Source organism: Bombyx mandarina, chromosome 01, assembly GCF_030267445.1.
Source record: "Bombyx mandarina strain Sakado chromosome 01, ASM3026744v2".
Lineage (NCBI taxonomy): Eukaryota > Metazoa > Arthropoda > Insecta > Lepidoptera > Bombycidae > Bombyx > Bombyx mandarina.
In genome coordinates, this window is record NC_143208.1 from 17,215,740 (window position 1) to 17,230,773 (window position 15,034).

General features: G+C 35.9%; 1 protein-coding gene and 1 long non-coding RNA gene across 3 annotated transcripts in view; both read left to right on the forward strand.

The window, feature by feature from the left end:
* Positions 1 to 15,034, forward strand: part of ago (F-box and WD-40 domain protein 7) — a 30,610-nt gene that overhangs the window by 10,695 nt on the left and 4,881 nt on the right. For both annotated transcript variants that reach the window (XM_028187308.2, XM_028187306.2), the window contains 7 exons: positions 6 to 53; positions 5,380 to 5,528; positions 7,204 to 7,419; positions 10,082 to 10,370; positions 10,880 to 11,061; positions 11,644 to 11,869; positions 14,643 to 14,853. In XM_028187308.2, the coding sequence (XP_028043109.2) occupies positions 6 to 53; positions 5,380 to 5,528; positions 7,204 to 7,419; positions 10,082 to 10,370; positions 10,880 to 11,061; positions 11,644 to 11,869; positions 14,643 to 14,853 (1,321 nt within the window). The remainder of the gene's footprint in view (positions 1 to 5; positions 54 to 5,379; positions 5,529 to 7,203; positions 7,420 to 10,081; positions 10,371 to 10,879; positions 11,062 to 11,643; positions 11,870 to 14,642; positions 14,854 to 15,034) is intronic.
* Positions 64 to 2,915, forward strand: LOC149503624 (uncharacterized). The gene is made up of 3 exons (XR_016323888.1): positions 64 to 1,088; positions 1,272 to 1,310; positions 2,903 to 2,915. It is a non-coding gene; the product is annotated as an uncharacterized LOC149503624 (long non-coding RNA).

The following is a 15,034-nucleotide window of genomic DNA, read 5'->3' on the forward strand; positions in this document are numbered from 1 at the left end:
TACAGGATGACGACGACGAAGACGAACCTGAACAAGAATCGGACAGGCTTTGGGTGAGTAGAATTTAAAATAAAATACGTTCTCTAAGGTTCAGGTAAAACGATCCGCGCCTGGTTACATTTCGCGTGAACACGTCCATTTTTTGAAGCGACCCGACGCCTATTGTACGTTGATTCGTTGGTCGTCGTTGTATTGACACAAACCTTTGAACTGTTGACACCTGTAACAAACTATCACACCATGTAACAAACTAACCTGTAACAGTCGAACAAACTATGCGAACGTCTAGATTACAAAGAAACAAAATATGCACATACAAAAGTCTATATAATATCAACAATCAGGGTATGTACAGACTTAACCTTATTATTAACACGAAGCCCTCTTAAGATAAAACGTTGTTTATTGGTTACTTATTAACATTATACTTATTGACATAATATAACGTGTGCAAAGATTGTAAATAATAATAAGCGTGCTAAAAGCGAGCATGTTTCCAAACAAATAGTATTGAAAATTAAAACGAAATTAAGACATTGATTTTATAAAGCTGTATTTGTGTAAGGGTGTCTTCGAAGCGCGTCTCAACAAGTTAACATTTTATAAACGTTTGTATAAGCATGATGCGATTTTAATGTATTATTCAGATAATTCAAGTCCGTGTCACTAAATATGTTTCCAACGTTACATAACAAAAAAAAAATTTTTTTTCGATTATAATTTTTATTCGGCACAGTGTCAAGAAAATACAATTTAAATATATGTAACGAACAGACGATATTAATGTTAGAAGTTTTTTTTTCTTTTTTTTTCTCTTTCAAATGCGCAGACTCGAACTGTAGCTTTCCTCCGCCTTTGAGTTTGTTCCCATCGTTTGGGCCGTCCAGTCGGGACTTTAAAAGGTGCCACTGCGCCAATCTCTAATCGTGTCGGTACTCGGTGATTCTACGCGACGTCACTTCGTATACATTGCATGAACGGAAACTGTGTTTGAATTTCGTACATTCATTTAAATCGTATACGTCAAACTTTTTCCTCGCGGATAATTTTTGATTATTCTTCCGTGTTTTAAATTCACTATTTAAATTGTAAGCATTTTGCTTTTTGTTCTCGCTCGTTTATACATTATATTTTACGTTGTTTTTCGTATCGTTTTAATTTTATATATGCCGTTAAGAATATCTTTTGTTGAGCGAAAAAGTTCCTTGTTTGTGTAAAGGTTATCATTGTGATAACAGTTATTTTTAATACTTTTCGTTTATTTAATTTAGTTTCCTCATTGTTTTAAAGTCAGTATTTTCGAAGGCATGGTAAGTAGTCATCCTTTTCAATCTTTCTTACCAAATTCACTTCAAATGTTTGCCTTGAGTTATGAAAATAAATTCAAAATGGTTTACTTAATTGGTACTTGTCTCTCGAAATAATTATATAGTTAGTAACTCGATAGTACATAACATTAATTCATTTTTAATGCGCTTCGTACTAAACGATCCATTAATTTACCACACAAAATAATAATAGGATGTCAATGTCACTGCTTGATCTCAACTAGATGATATATCCCGGTATTTGCTTAGCAGCAGAACAGTTTTAAAGGAACCTAAATCAGTTGAAGATACTTGCGAGAGTCGCAGAAAATATAAATATGCTTACTATATAAACATCCACAGATATATCTCAGTAAATACATATATGTATATATACAATAATACACAACGAATGTATGAAGCGAAAATATTGACTTTCGTTGGTTGTTTTCAGACACACTAATATAAATTACATTAATCATAATTGACAATGTTGCACTGAATAATTATTGCTAATTGAAATAATTATGCACACATTAAAAATGTCTTAAGGAGATAATACTTACGCTCGTCTCGTATCGTAGTAGTAAAAGATTGCAGTTAATTTTATTTGTTTTATTATTTTTTATAGTAACTCGCTTATTAACGAAAGAAGTCATCGATTCATTCATGTTAAATGTGTGTAACTTTACAAGTATATATGTCGTAGGGATGTACCGTATATATTGTACAAGTTTCTTTAACGTTTACGCGGTAACGGCACATTCTATTGGCTTATATAATAGCATTGAGTAGGAAAAAAAGGGATTGTTTAATGTGTTTAAAAAACAGTGTTTGGTGGTAGCGACAAATGGAAGATCTTCCACTGAACGAGAGTCGCCGGTAGATTTACCGTCCAAATGCCGTAGTTCAGAGAATCTATAATATAGTATTCGAAGTATAACTGGTATACCTCTACGATAGGTACTATTAGAAAACCTTTGTAAATAAAATTTATGTAGATGGCGGCAGATGAGTTCAGTGTATGCCTTGAGACATGAAGTTGAACTCACTCGAACTACGGTCTGCTGACCATAGGTTCCCTTCAAATATTTTATTTTTAATACGCTTTTATTAACGTCTGATATGTATGTATGTTAGTATGTAACGGAATCTTTGAACATGACTTTGACCCCCTTCAAAACGTCGGATTAACTCGAAATTTAGTATCTTATTAAGGACCGATGACAAATCAATATTAAAAAAATATATATTGAAAAAATTGAAATTCAACTAAAAAATGAAAAATATAATAATAAAAATAGTTTAAAAAATCAAAAAAAATATGCTTTTATAGAAAATCCCACTAAAAAATAGAAAATAAATCTTAATAAATTTGAATTAAAAATAGTTGAATTATAACTACTGATACCGTGCACCCCACGCTTTTTTTACAATAAAACCTTTCTTACACTATTTTTAATTCAAATTTATTAATTTTAAAGTAAATATGATTATAAATTTAAAAAAATATGATTTGAAATTTATCAGTTGATTAAGGCAGTTGAAATTTAACACAGTTTCCGTTCAAATCTTTTCGTTCGTGCGCGATCTAGACGAAAATGGAAAAAGCGCCGAAAATAGAAAAAAAACCGACGGAAAATACTACTAACTTCCAGAAATTAGTAAGTTTTTATCACTAAAAACATTCATTCACACAACAACATAGTTCATTTTCATAGATAAATAAATATTATATTCTATAAATTGTGGTGTCATTTTATATTAAAAAAAAAAATGTATATTGCAAGGAATACATTCAAGCTACGTGCGACAAACATTTATAAAATTGATTACACATTAATAATGTCGCAAATACGTTGCCAGTCGCATTCGGACTACGTGATAAAAGGTTAATTTTTCGAATTTGTGTAATGCGACGTGTGATCAGGAACATCAGAAATTAAATATAACATCAATTATAATTAAAGTGTAAACAAGTCTTCTCGAGTTCGTGTTGAAAACGTAACACGTTTATTAAAACTAATTCACACAAAAACATATCAAATTTACGCTTGATACGCGAGACTGAATGTGAATAAAAAAAATATACTACAAAATTTTAATTGGTGGTTGGGGGTTATCTGTCGTCTGGGAGAGCTTATCGTTAGCACGAGGCCCCCAGAACAGCGGATCGACGGATTTAAACATTGTTAGCGCTTTCTGTGCGGAACGAAACGCAAATGTCAATTTTGAAACATGTTTTTCCAACTTTAGACGGTAGTTGAGCGTTAATTTCGAACTATTTAAACGGCTATAATCAAATACAGATTTAATTGTAATACACGAAAACGGTATACGAAAACGTTTCTTATCGGAATGTTAATAACGAAAATTTTACTTTTGAATTTGTATCTATAACGTTTTGTACACGCGGAAGCATTAGATAATTATTATAAATGATGAACAGTAGTCGTCGTAGTAACTAACGTCGGCAATGTCATAAAAATAATTATGAATAGGTCGATTGTGGCGAGTTTATATGTGAAATGTATAGTGTTGAACGGGATTACATTTGTGTTATAAGGAATTCAGTGCTCAGTTGCTTGCGGTTGGAAACGTATTTGCAGTGCTGTTGGCATTTATAATGGAAGAACAGACGGTTATTGTTTTTATTATTTTTTTATTTTATATTTTAGCGACCCCCGTAATAACAGGAGGATGATCCGTGCGTGCTCCACGTGTCTCCGGAATAAAACGTTTTCGAAGCTCTCAATGTTTTAAGGAATTAATGTGCGAAAGTTCACGTAATTGGTCGGGAATTCGTAGCCAGCTTCAATACGTGATCAACCTTATTGTTTTTTGTATTATAAGATCGGTTGAATTATCTGAATCAATCTCAATAATATATCGTCGGCTCTACGTGAGCAGTTCTCTATCGTCGTTTTGCATGTCATCCGCTTCCGATTTTACTAATTGCATACAAACTTAGTCTCGTCCCGTGTTTTTGTTAAAATAGTCTTATTTTCTGTCCTCGATTGTGTCCCTGAGCATCTACGGATGGCATCCTATGAAAAAATCAAATCGTTCCACTGTTTCTATCATCTTTTATTTATATCTATTAAAATATGTACGAACGTGATATGCCTTATATATATATTTTTAGAATACACGTGTCCTGCGATTGTAAAAAGTTATGTGTGACCCGACATCGTATTGCATATGTTTGTTTAAACGATTTTTTTTTTAAAAATTCTTGTCTACCCGTTATGATATTTTAAATGTTGATTCGTAATGAGAGAGAAAAATATGGAATATCATATGTAGAAAATAAATAAATAATTTTTAATGTTGACGACTTGACTGCATCTTTAGTAACTCGTTGATTTGTTTAATTAAAATTAAAAAATATAATTCTATAAGCAATAATACCTAAAAAAAAAAACATGAAGGAAAAAAAAACGTACGCATTTTTGTTTGTATTTTTTTACATAGATTTGAATTATAATAAATATTTCATCAATAAACTGAATATATTATAATGTGGTTGTATAGTTTTTTCTTCGATGTTCGTATCGTATTAACATACGGCTGTTGTAACGCTGAAATTGTTTTCCACTTTGTCATCGGATACAGCGGTCACGGGTGGTCCCGCGCTGGTCTCAAATTGCATTTCTCTCTTACATTTGTTTACATATTTGAACGAATAGATGTTTTTGTATAGCACGGCGATATTATTTAGGTATATACTAGCTGACCCGGCAGACTTCGTAGTGCCTCAATCGATAAATAAAAAGACCTAAACTTTCTTATAAAATAAACTTAAAACAAACAAAAGGAATTCTTCCGACGAAGGACACGTAAAAACAAAATTGTTATTTTTAATTAATTTCGAGCATTTTCATATTTATCTACCTTTTAAACCTTCTCTGGACTTCCACAAATAATTCAAGACCAAAATTAGCCAAATCGATCCAGCCGTTCTCGAGTTTTAGCGAGACTAACGAACGGCAATTCATTTTTATATATATAGGTATAAGTTAATTTAATATATAGGGATCAGGTTCTTGGCAACTCCGTTTTTGTTTTGCAGAGGAAGCGACGTTACGAGCCGTCTCCGCCGCATACGAGCAAAAGGTTTTGTGCGGACAGTCCCCCGGGGCAGGAACGGCAGCTCGTCCCGGGCTGCAGCGGTCAGGGAACCAGCCTGGGTAATCCCGAGATGAAACAGTGGCTCAATAGGTAAGAAACAAAAGTTTCGACATTTGCAAGTCAAGCCTCTCAGTAGGTGGATTATAAATTAGTTCATAGCTTCGTTAAATCCCTCCCAGATAATATACTGTATAAAAATAAATTAATAATGGTTTACTAGTAATATTTGTATTAAAAATTGTAGTCGTAGACTCCCGTTAATGGTACATGAAATTAATGTTATGATGAACTAGATTTTGCCCGCGACTTCGTCCGCGTGGGATAGTTACTTTCGCATAACCCTAAATTTTACCCCCCACTTCAATTCCGTAGAAAATGAAAATATTTTTGATAGAATGTTAAAGGAAGCTATTTAAAACCCTATTTTGAAACATTCTTAATTGGTGCTCCACTTGTATTGGTCTTACCGTGATGTTTTATAGCCTATAGCCTTCCTCAATAAATGGGCTATCTAACACAACCAGGAATTTTTCAAATCGGACCAGTAGTTCCTGAGATTAGCGCGTTCAAACAAACAAACTCTTCAGCTTTATAATATTAAGTATAGATTAAATCATCAAACTTCGTAGCTGTTTTTCTCCTGAGGACAGTTTATTGGAATTACTTGGTGGTCCAATTGTAATTGGTTGTTTTTTAAATGCTACTTATTTTTGAGAGAACACTCGGGTCAGTTTCTAGAAAGCTTAGCTGTATATTTTTTAAACATATAGTTAAAATTAGAATAGGAAACTATTGTAAGAGTTTTAATTCTACGTGTAACAGTCACGATCTACCTAATTCTATAGCAACTTTCTTATTGTAGGGAAGAGACAAAACGTCCTCTTTAATATCCCATAAACTAAAATCATCAATCAAACATCCGTAATCTTTTTTAATGATTAAATAATTTCATCAAATTTAGCGAAAGAAATTGTTTTGAGAAATACGACCACAGTGAACTAGGTCCATGATTCGTCATCTTGTTACGACCAGTTCTTGTTAATTTGTTTTGTTCGGAGTCAGCTCGAACGCTGCTCGCTTGCGTTTTGTTATTTTAACCGTATTAATAATTTAAAGGTAAGTGCAGAAAGCAACTGATGAGTAATCGTTTTGCAATTTTGTTTAGGTTAATTTTAGTGAGGTCACATTTAAAATTCGAATTTGGCAATTTAATATTTTCCATTGTTGCAATGTAATTGTGCGTATGTATGTGTGTGGCTATCCCGTTAGCTACAGATTTTTTTCAGAAATGTCTTTTCTTGAGACGCATTCATGAATGACCACCACGTTGAAGGATTAACATCGTCTAATTAATAATGATAATACTCTCCCCCCTCAATAATGTAGGGCGTATTTTAAGCCCGTACGCGTATGTATCATCATCCTACATAGCTTCAGCTTGGAGTGTGGGCAGCTAGATCGTTCACCCATATAAAATAACCACTATATACTTCAACACACCTATTGTTTGAAAGCTCTAAAAGTCTAAACGAAATGCGCACACGCCCTAAGTTTTATCGTCTGGCGTGTCGTATTTCTTCGCGAGCTGGATTCTAGTTATCCTTATAACAATAGCAAAACCGTATAGTTCAGTTTCAGTATAACGTCCACTAGCATCAAGTGTTTTATTTTGGCTTCGCACAAGTTGTATCGGGCACGCCGTCTGTCTTCACTGATCGGTCCAATATCGTTCTGATTTAATATCAATTGAATTTGTTTCGCTCAGATTCCAATCGTGGACGAACGCCGAAAGGATACAAGCCATTGACGCGTTGATCAGTCGTTGTGCGGCCAGCCAAGTACGGCACATGATGAAGGCGATCGAGCCACTTTTTCAACGGGATTTCATCTCGCTCCTGCCCAAGGAACTGGCCCTTACCGTTTTAGGGTACCTGCAGCCGATGGACTTGCTGAGAGCCGCCCAAACTTGCCGATACTGGAGGTAAGTTAATTTATTATTCTTATGTTTGGGTGCTTGAAAGTGCTTGTTTCATTGTGGGAGCCTTAAAGATACGTTTTGTTTGAAGTGTGTTCACGATTGCTCAATTTGGTAGACTGTTCATATGTTTCACACTGTTGGTAATGTTCGTCACTATTATGTATGATAATAATTAATTATAGGTATATTAAAATTATGTCGTGTAATCTCTTCTGTGAAACAATTTTCCTCGTATAGTTTATCATAGATCACGCAATAACCGATTGTTGAAGTATCTTGTGATTTTAATATGCCTTTTAAATGAAAACGTTACACGCGAATTGAAATTTTCAATTTAAGTTGATTCATTTTTTGAAGAATTAGCAGAAGTATTTATTTGAGTTGTTTGTGAAGTCTTTTAATATTAGAAATACGATTAAAGTAATGACTAGTTTCGAAAGATATATGTATGTAGTTCGATCATTACTCAAACTAAGACTATTCACTTAATTAATTCATTCATTTGCTTCAGTAAAACGGCTAAGACTGGGTGCTTATCAATTGCAATTAAAAAGGAAATTGAATCGATCGACAGTAGGTCAGAGACGAATATTCGATGTGAATTTAGTTCGTCACTCCCAACTAAAAGAAATACTTTGTTCTCAAGTTTTCAACCTACTTTAAAATCATATTGTACTTATTCGTTCTATTTTATGATTACAATTTAAATTAGAACTAACGAAAAGTATCTGTGTTGCTTTATTTTTTATTATTTTGGTTTTGTCCCCACAACAAACAGTGGGATCATATTCGAGTTTTGTTTTAAATTTTCTGTATAAACAATGACGATTCTGATAAATATAAGATAGGATGACTACGTGAGCGCATAATGTGTTGTATTACACAGCAATCACGTAACTATAAACAAAGCGTCAACTTTCTTATTGTAAATATAATAATTGCAGATATTATGTTTTCGTTATATATATATATAAATATGCTATCAAAGTTAGGGCTTAAAGGTTTAAATGTGCTATCAAAGTTAGGGCTACCACTGTTCAAGTATGGGGGTTAAATCGTATGTTTGTCTGAATAAAATTAAATGTGGTTTTTCTTTTCAATATAATATACAAGAGCAATAAGTCTGCGGGACAGGAAGTCTGTTAACATGAGAATATATATATTGTTTTCAAGATTGAATAATCTGACACTTCAAGTCAATTGAATCGAGAATCTTGAGTAGGATAATAATGGGTTCAATTTATTGCTTCTTACTAGCATGACTCCAGTGCCTTTGTATGAGAATATCTTATTCACAAGGAGGTCGATTGAGTTGTTTACGAGAAATAATATTATTAGAGATTCCATTGAAAAGAGTATTAAGACAAAATAAACTTAAAGTAGGATTACGAATATGAATTTGGAAACATTCACCAAAACCGAACGGCCCACGCGAATTATTCTTTCAGTACTTTGAATATTTCTCGAATAATCTTTCTTTGATATTCGAGCACAATGCGATTATTACCGAAGTTTCTATATTTAAATAGCTCAATACTCGTTTCTGCATGAACTAGCGTTGTAAAAGGAAAAAAAACGTTTTAAATGTTTACCAAAATAAAGTTGCAACGATTTTGTAGCAACGTGTGTTGTTGCACGCGCGGGTGGAGACCACGTATGTATGTATTGAAATAGATTGGACTTGAATACAATGAAATTGCGAAGGTCGCGGTATTGTTCGCACAAACTTAAATACTATACTACCCACTTTAAATGATATTATTGAGCGAATACTTATAGTACGTAAAGAGAAAACAAAAAAAATATATCGGTAAATAAAACGGACAAATATAAGAAAATAAAACAAACCGCTGAAATTGTTTCAAGGGTTATTTCTCACGAGAGCTTTGATTCGTTTTGAAACCGGCGTAGCAGTTCATTCGCGGTATTATTTCATAAACATATAATGTATATATATGTACATATATATAAAGATTCTGACATCGACAGGTATGTTAAAAATATTTTGAGGTGCTTTAGAGACTTAAACCCAAAGGTGGCGGCAGTATTTACGCTCTCTGTGGCTCTGACACCGCCCCATTTTCTGGTCGGATTTTATTGTCAGCGTAACTATTTAGTTTAAATATCGAAGCCCTAAAATCATTGTTTAATGAAATAAAATTCTCCACTCGAAGTCTCATTAAAGTTGAATTGAACCATAAAGGTTGCACTGTACTGCGTATGAAAGCACACTGATTGGGACAATTTCTTTTTTCGTTACCTTGTTTTTTTTTGTTACGTCGTCTATGAAAGTTTTAATATGTTCTTTGAGTCTGGTTTTCTCTTCTAGTCACTTATAGCGATTGTTGACTGTTAACCTAGATTTTGTATAACCATTTATTCATATGATTATTTAATAAAAACAAATAGATCACGTTTACCATGTTTCCATTATTCATTCGCATCATTATTCTTTGAGCGTTTAGTACAGCTTTCAGTGTTTCTTTTCGTTCAGTAAACATAGTAGTTGCCCCTCGTTTTGGTTTTTTTAGATTCTAGCTGATGTCACTGTTTTTTTAAGGTCTCAATAACATGTATGGATTTTTCTTCAGGAAAGGTACGTAATTCTTTCAAAAACAAACAAATTATTCGGAACGTTCTAGAACAATCCAATCTTATCCGGTAGGTTCCTAGCTGATGATAACCTGCTCTGGAAGGAGCAGTGCCGTCGCATTGGTATCACCACTCTGAAGAAGACTCCTCGTTCGCTTCCCCGATGCGCGAGTCCGTGGAAGGCGGCTTACATGCGCCAGTATCTGATAGAGGACAACTGGCTTCACAAGCCGGTCAGCAACCCTATCGTGATGCGGGGCCATGATGATTACGTCATAACTTGCCTTCAGTTCTACGGGAATCGCATCCTGAGCGGGAGTGACGATGCCACTTTGAAGGTCTGGTCGGCTATAACTGGCAAGGTAAGGTTTGTGTGATCACATGTGATGATTTCTTTACGTTTCGCGTTTTACAAATAAACATACTGTGTGTTAGGAGACCGCTTCCGAAAACCAAAATTTTGTACCTACAAAGCTGTAAACTTTTGGAGCGCGGTATCTGCGCCGCGCCGGTATGCGCGTAAAAGACGCCGCGTCCGTGCGTTCGTTGATCCGAGCATCAGCTGTTTTCGAATTTGTGTTTCATTGCTGGTTTTTTTTTTGGTAAGGTAATGTATTTTTTATCAAACTATCGTTTCATTTAGCTGTAGTAACTTGATGGAGCGTCAATAATGCTAATAAAACGTTTTAAAAATATGATTTTTTTTAAAAATCAGTATCGATTTTTTCCGTCCCATCATCAAAGGTGTCATTAGTACTGTCGTCTGTCTTCGTTTTTGGAAGCGGTCTCCTAACACCCAGTCTGAAGTAAAAATTAGAGCGGATCGTCTGTTGTATGATGAATCGATAACAAGAGTTGATTTCTCCTTTAGTGTCTCCGTACTCTAGTGGGTCACTCGGGCGGGGTGTGGTCGTCGCAAATGATCGGTGACCTGGTGATCAGCGGCTCGACCGATCGAACCCTGCGCGTTTGGAACGCTAAGAGCGGACAGTGCTTGAAGGTGCTCGCCGGTCACACGTCCACCGTACGTTGTATGCATCTGCATCAGAACAAGTATGTCCTTTAATTATAATATGTATTCTCTTCTATCAATGACAAAGCGAATTCATTATTTAACATCCCTCTTTAGTTTTTATTTGTTAAACATATATGTTTTGTGTTAACGGTACTCTATACGCAAATTATTTTCTATTGAAATAAAATCTCGTATTGCTTAGAATCAGAGTAAGTGTGAAAGTAGTCCCGGTAATATACAAATTAAAGAGCCGACGGTATAGACATGTGATGCGTAGAAGATGCATGTGACTAGGAGATGAATGGAAATGATAGTGCAAGGTAGAAGGGGAAAAGGTCGACCGAAGAAGACATGGATGGAGTGTGTGAATAGCGATATGAGAGAGAGAGGAGTGGGTGTTGAGATGACGGCTTATGGAAGAGAATGGAAGAGAAAAATTACTGTTTTAAGGTATATAAGCATTGTACCGTTGTTATAAAATTGAAAAAAAAAAACATATTAATAAATTGAACTAACTTCGCGAATGATGAATCGATTGAAGCAAACGAAATGCGAAATGTTTATGAGAATAGAGTATTTGACATTGATAGGTAAACACGAACGTTCACTTGTCCGTTCAGGGTTGTGTCCGGTTCCCGGGACGCCACACTCCGCGTGTGGTCGATACCGGACGGCCGCTGCCTGAGGGTTCTGGTCGGACATCTGGCTGCCGTACGTTGCGTACAGTACGACGGTAAGGTGGTCGTGTCCGGCGCGTACGATTACTTCGTCAAAGTATGGAATCCTGAGACCGGTGAATGTCTACACACACTGGCTGGACACACTAACAGGGTGTACAGTTTGCAGGTGAGTAATGATTTTTTTTTGTTTATTTAGTTGGTTGTCTTTTTCTTGTACAGAGGTCGCTGCGAATTTCCATACTACGGTCTGCAAAGTTTTTTTATATTTTTTAGTGCTTAGATAGGTGGACGAGTTCACAGCCTGATGTTAAGTGGTTACTGGTGCCCATAGACATATACAACGTAAATATCATTACAATCGTTACAATCGATCGTTACAACTGCTGCCCCGCCCTTCAAACCGAAACGCATTATTGCTTTACGGCAGAAATAGGCGGGGTGGTGGTACCTATCCGCGCGGGCTTACAAGAGGTCCTACCACCAGTAATTAAGCAAATTATACTTTTGTGAGTTTCATTTTTATTACACGATGTTATTCCTTCACCGGGAAATCAATCGTGAACAATTGTTGAGTACGTATTTCATTAGAAAAATTGGTACCCGCCTGCGGGATTCGAACACCGGTGCATCGCTCAACACGGATGCACTGGACGTCTTATCATTTAGGCCACGGCTACTTACTTCGGACGAATGCATCTACAATTTTAACGGAATTTTTGAAAACCGTTAGAAAACATGAATTCTCCCATAAAACTAATTTACTTTTTAAATATTATTTTCGTCTTCACAAGCATTTGAGCTGTGCTTTAGCTTTTAAAAATGTCGCCTTCTCCATTAAATCGAGTCCTTAAGGGAACGTCTAATGAAAAAATACGCGAATTCTGCACGTCATCTATAAATTAATAATATCTTCAAGGAATGTGGACGAAGACGTGAAAATTTTATTTTGAAGCTACAAGTCTTCTTCTTCTTGCTTCGGTTTCCTCAATACTGAGGAAAGTGACCACCTCCTCGCAACAAGATTTTATTTCGGATCATTCCTCGCCATTTGCTCCTATCTGCCGCCGAGTATAGAGCATCGTGAACTGTGGTGTCGAGGGTAGTGCGGATCTGGTCAGTCCAACGTGTCGGGCCTCTGCCTCGTGGTCTTCTTTCGTCCACATTGCCGGTCACCATTAGCTTCCCTAAACTGCCGTTATCCTTTCTTCAATGTTGTCAAAGTATTCCAGAATTCTACGTAGGCAGATGGTAGATAGCCTCGTCTTTATCTGGAATTCTTGGAGGATCGAGACGTTGGTGCGACGTGCTGTCCATGGAATTCCTAACATCTTTCGTCAGCATCATATCTCAAATGCATCAATTCGGTCGCGATCGCCTTTCTTCATGGTCCAGGTCTCTGCGCCATATAAGAATATGGAGAACACTAAAGTGCGTACAAGATTGCTCTTGGTTTTCAAGGAGATGATTTTATCGTTTCATATCTTATTAAGTTGCGTCATGGCTTCCTTTGCCATTCCGATCCTTCTCCGTATCTCCTTTTTGAACGAGCCGTCACAACTGATGTTTGCGCCCAAGTATACAAAGTTATACAGAGACACAAACGTACAAGATAAAAGAGACAAGAGAGACAAAAGAGACAGAAACACAAAGGTATACAGAAGTTACAAGTAAACATTCGAAATGCGAGAGGAGACTCTTAATGACACGTGCAGTCGTACGATTCGAAATCCTAGCGCGATCTTGGCTTTGTACCGCCCTAAAATGCTTTCAACTGGTGGTAGGATTGTGCTACTGGTGGTAGGACCTCTTGAGAGTCCGCCCGGGTAGGTACCACAACCCTGCCTACTTCTGCCGTGAAGCAGTAATGCGTTTCGGTTTGAAGGGTGGGCCGTTGTAACTATACTTGAGACCCTAGAACTTATATCTCAAGGTGGGTGGCGCATTTACGTCGTGGATGTCTATGGGCTCCAGTAACCACTTAACACCAGGTGGGCTGTGAGCTCGTCTACCCATCTAAACAATAAATAAAAACAAGAGTACCTAATGCGATCGATATTTAAATAGAGAACACGAACGCAGTTCACTTGACCGATTAATAATGTAATTAATTGTTCGATATGTTTGCAATAACAAACTTTATCTCGGTCGTTGCTTCTACACGTGATGCAATCTGCGAACAACATCTTCGATGACCGCATAGGCCGAAATAGAACGTCGCATTTTAGATAGACAATATCTTCAACATGGGATCTATTTTAACTAAAAAAAGAGAGAGAAAACCATTATGCGTACTCTCATGTGGCCTCTTTTATCTTTATAAAAACTGAACAATTCGACTAAACTGAAACAAATACCGCGTTCTTAGCTTAAAGCACTGTTGACGATATTCGGCTAATAACAGAATTATAAAAAAGATTATGCTCCTGTTCGAATCATTGTAAAGCGCACAAAATGCGCACTTAGTCTCTTGGTCATAAACGATGAAGGAACTATATATTACGATAAAAATCAAATCTTCATAAGTGTGCTTCTTTATGTTTAGCCAAAATATCAAATATTAATTTCTAAATTATTTTTTAAATAAACTTAAAATATAAGTTCCTTTTTCTTTGAATGGTATTTGCTATTTCATACGAAATAAAGTTCATAGTAGGTTTCCTATTGTGTGAACTATTCCTACTGTGTCAAAAACTTAAGATGTGGGGTCCGTGTGGTTTAAAGTGACTTTTAAACAACGTGTTTCGTGAAAACTGTAGGCAGCGGCTTGGCTCTGCCCCTGGTATTGCTGAAGTCCATGGGCGAGGGTAATCACTCACCATCAGGTGGGCCGTGCGCTCGTCTGCCTACAAGGGCAATAAAAAAAAAACACTCCTACCTCTACTTATGATGTCCAAAAATTAAATGTTAATGTTCAAGTAAAATATTCTGTGTTCGAATAGTTTGACGGTAACCATGTCGTGAGCGGTTCCCTGGACACTTCTATCCGGGTTTGGGACGTGGAATCCGGTCAGCTGAAACACACGCTCATCGGTCATCAGTCCCTTACTTCTGGCATGGAGCTGCAATCCAATATCCTTGTCTCCGGCAATGCTGATTCTACAGTTAAAGTGTGGGATATCACGACGGGACAGTGTCTGCATACCCTTGCCGGTCAGTATGTAGAAAACTAATTTATAATATATGACTAACGGAGAATGTGATTTGTCAATTTAATTTTAGATTCAATTTAATGATTATCGAAAAACAGCCTTTATAGTCAAATAATTACTAATAAAATTTAAATTTTAACAGAGAAACGTTCTTGATTTTTTAAATATAAAAAAAACATATT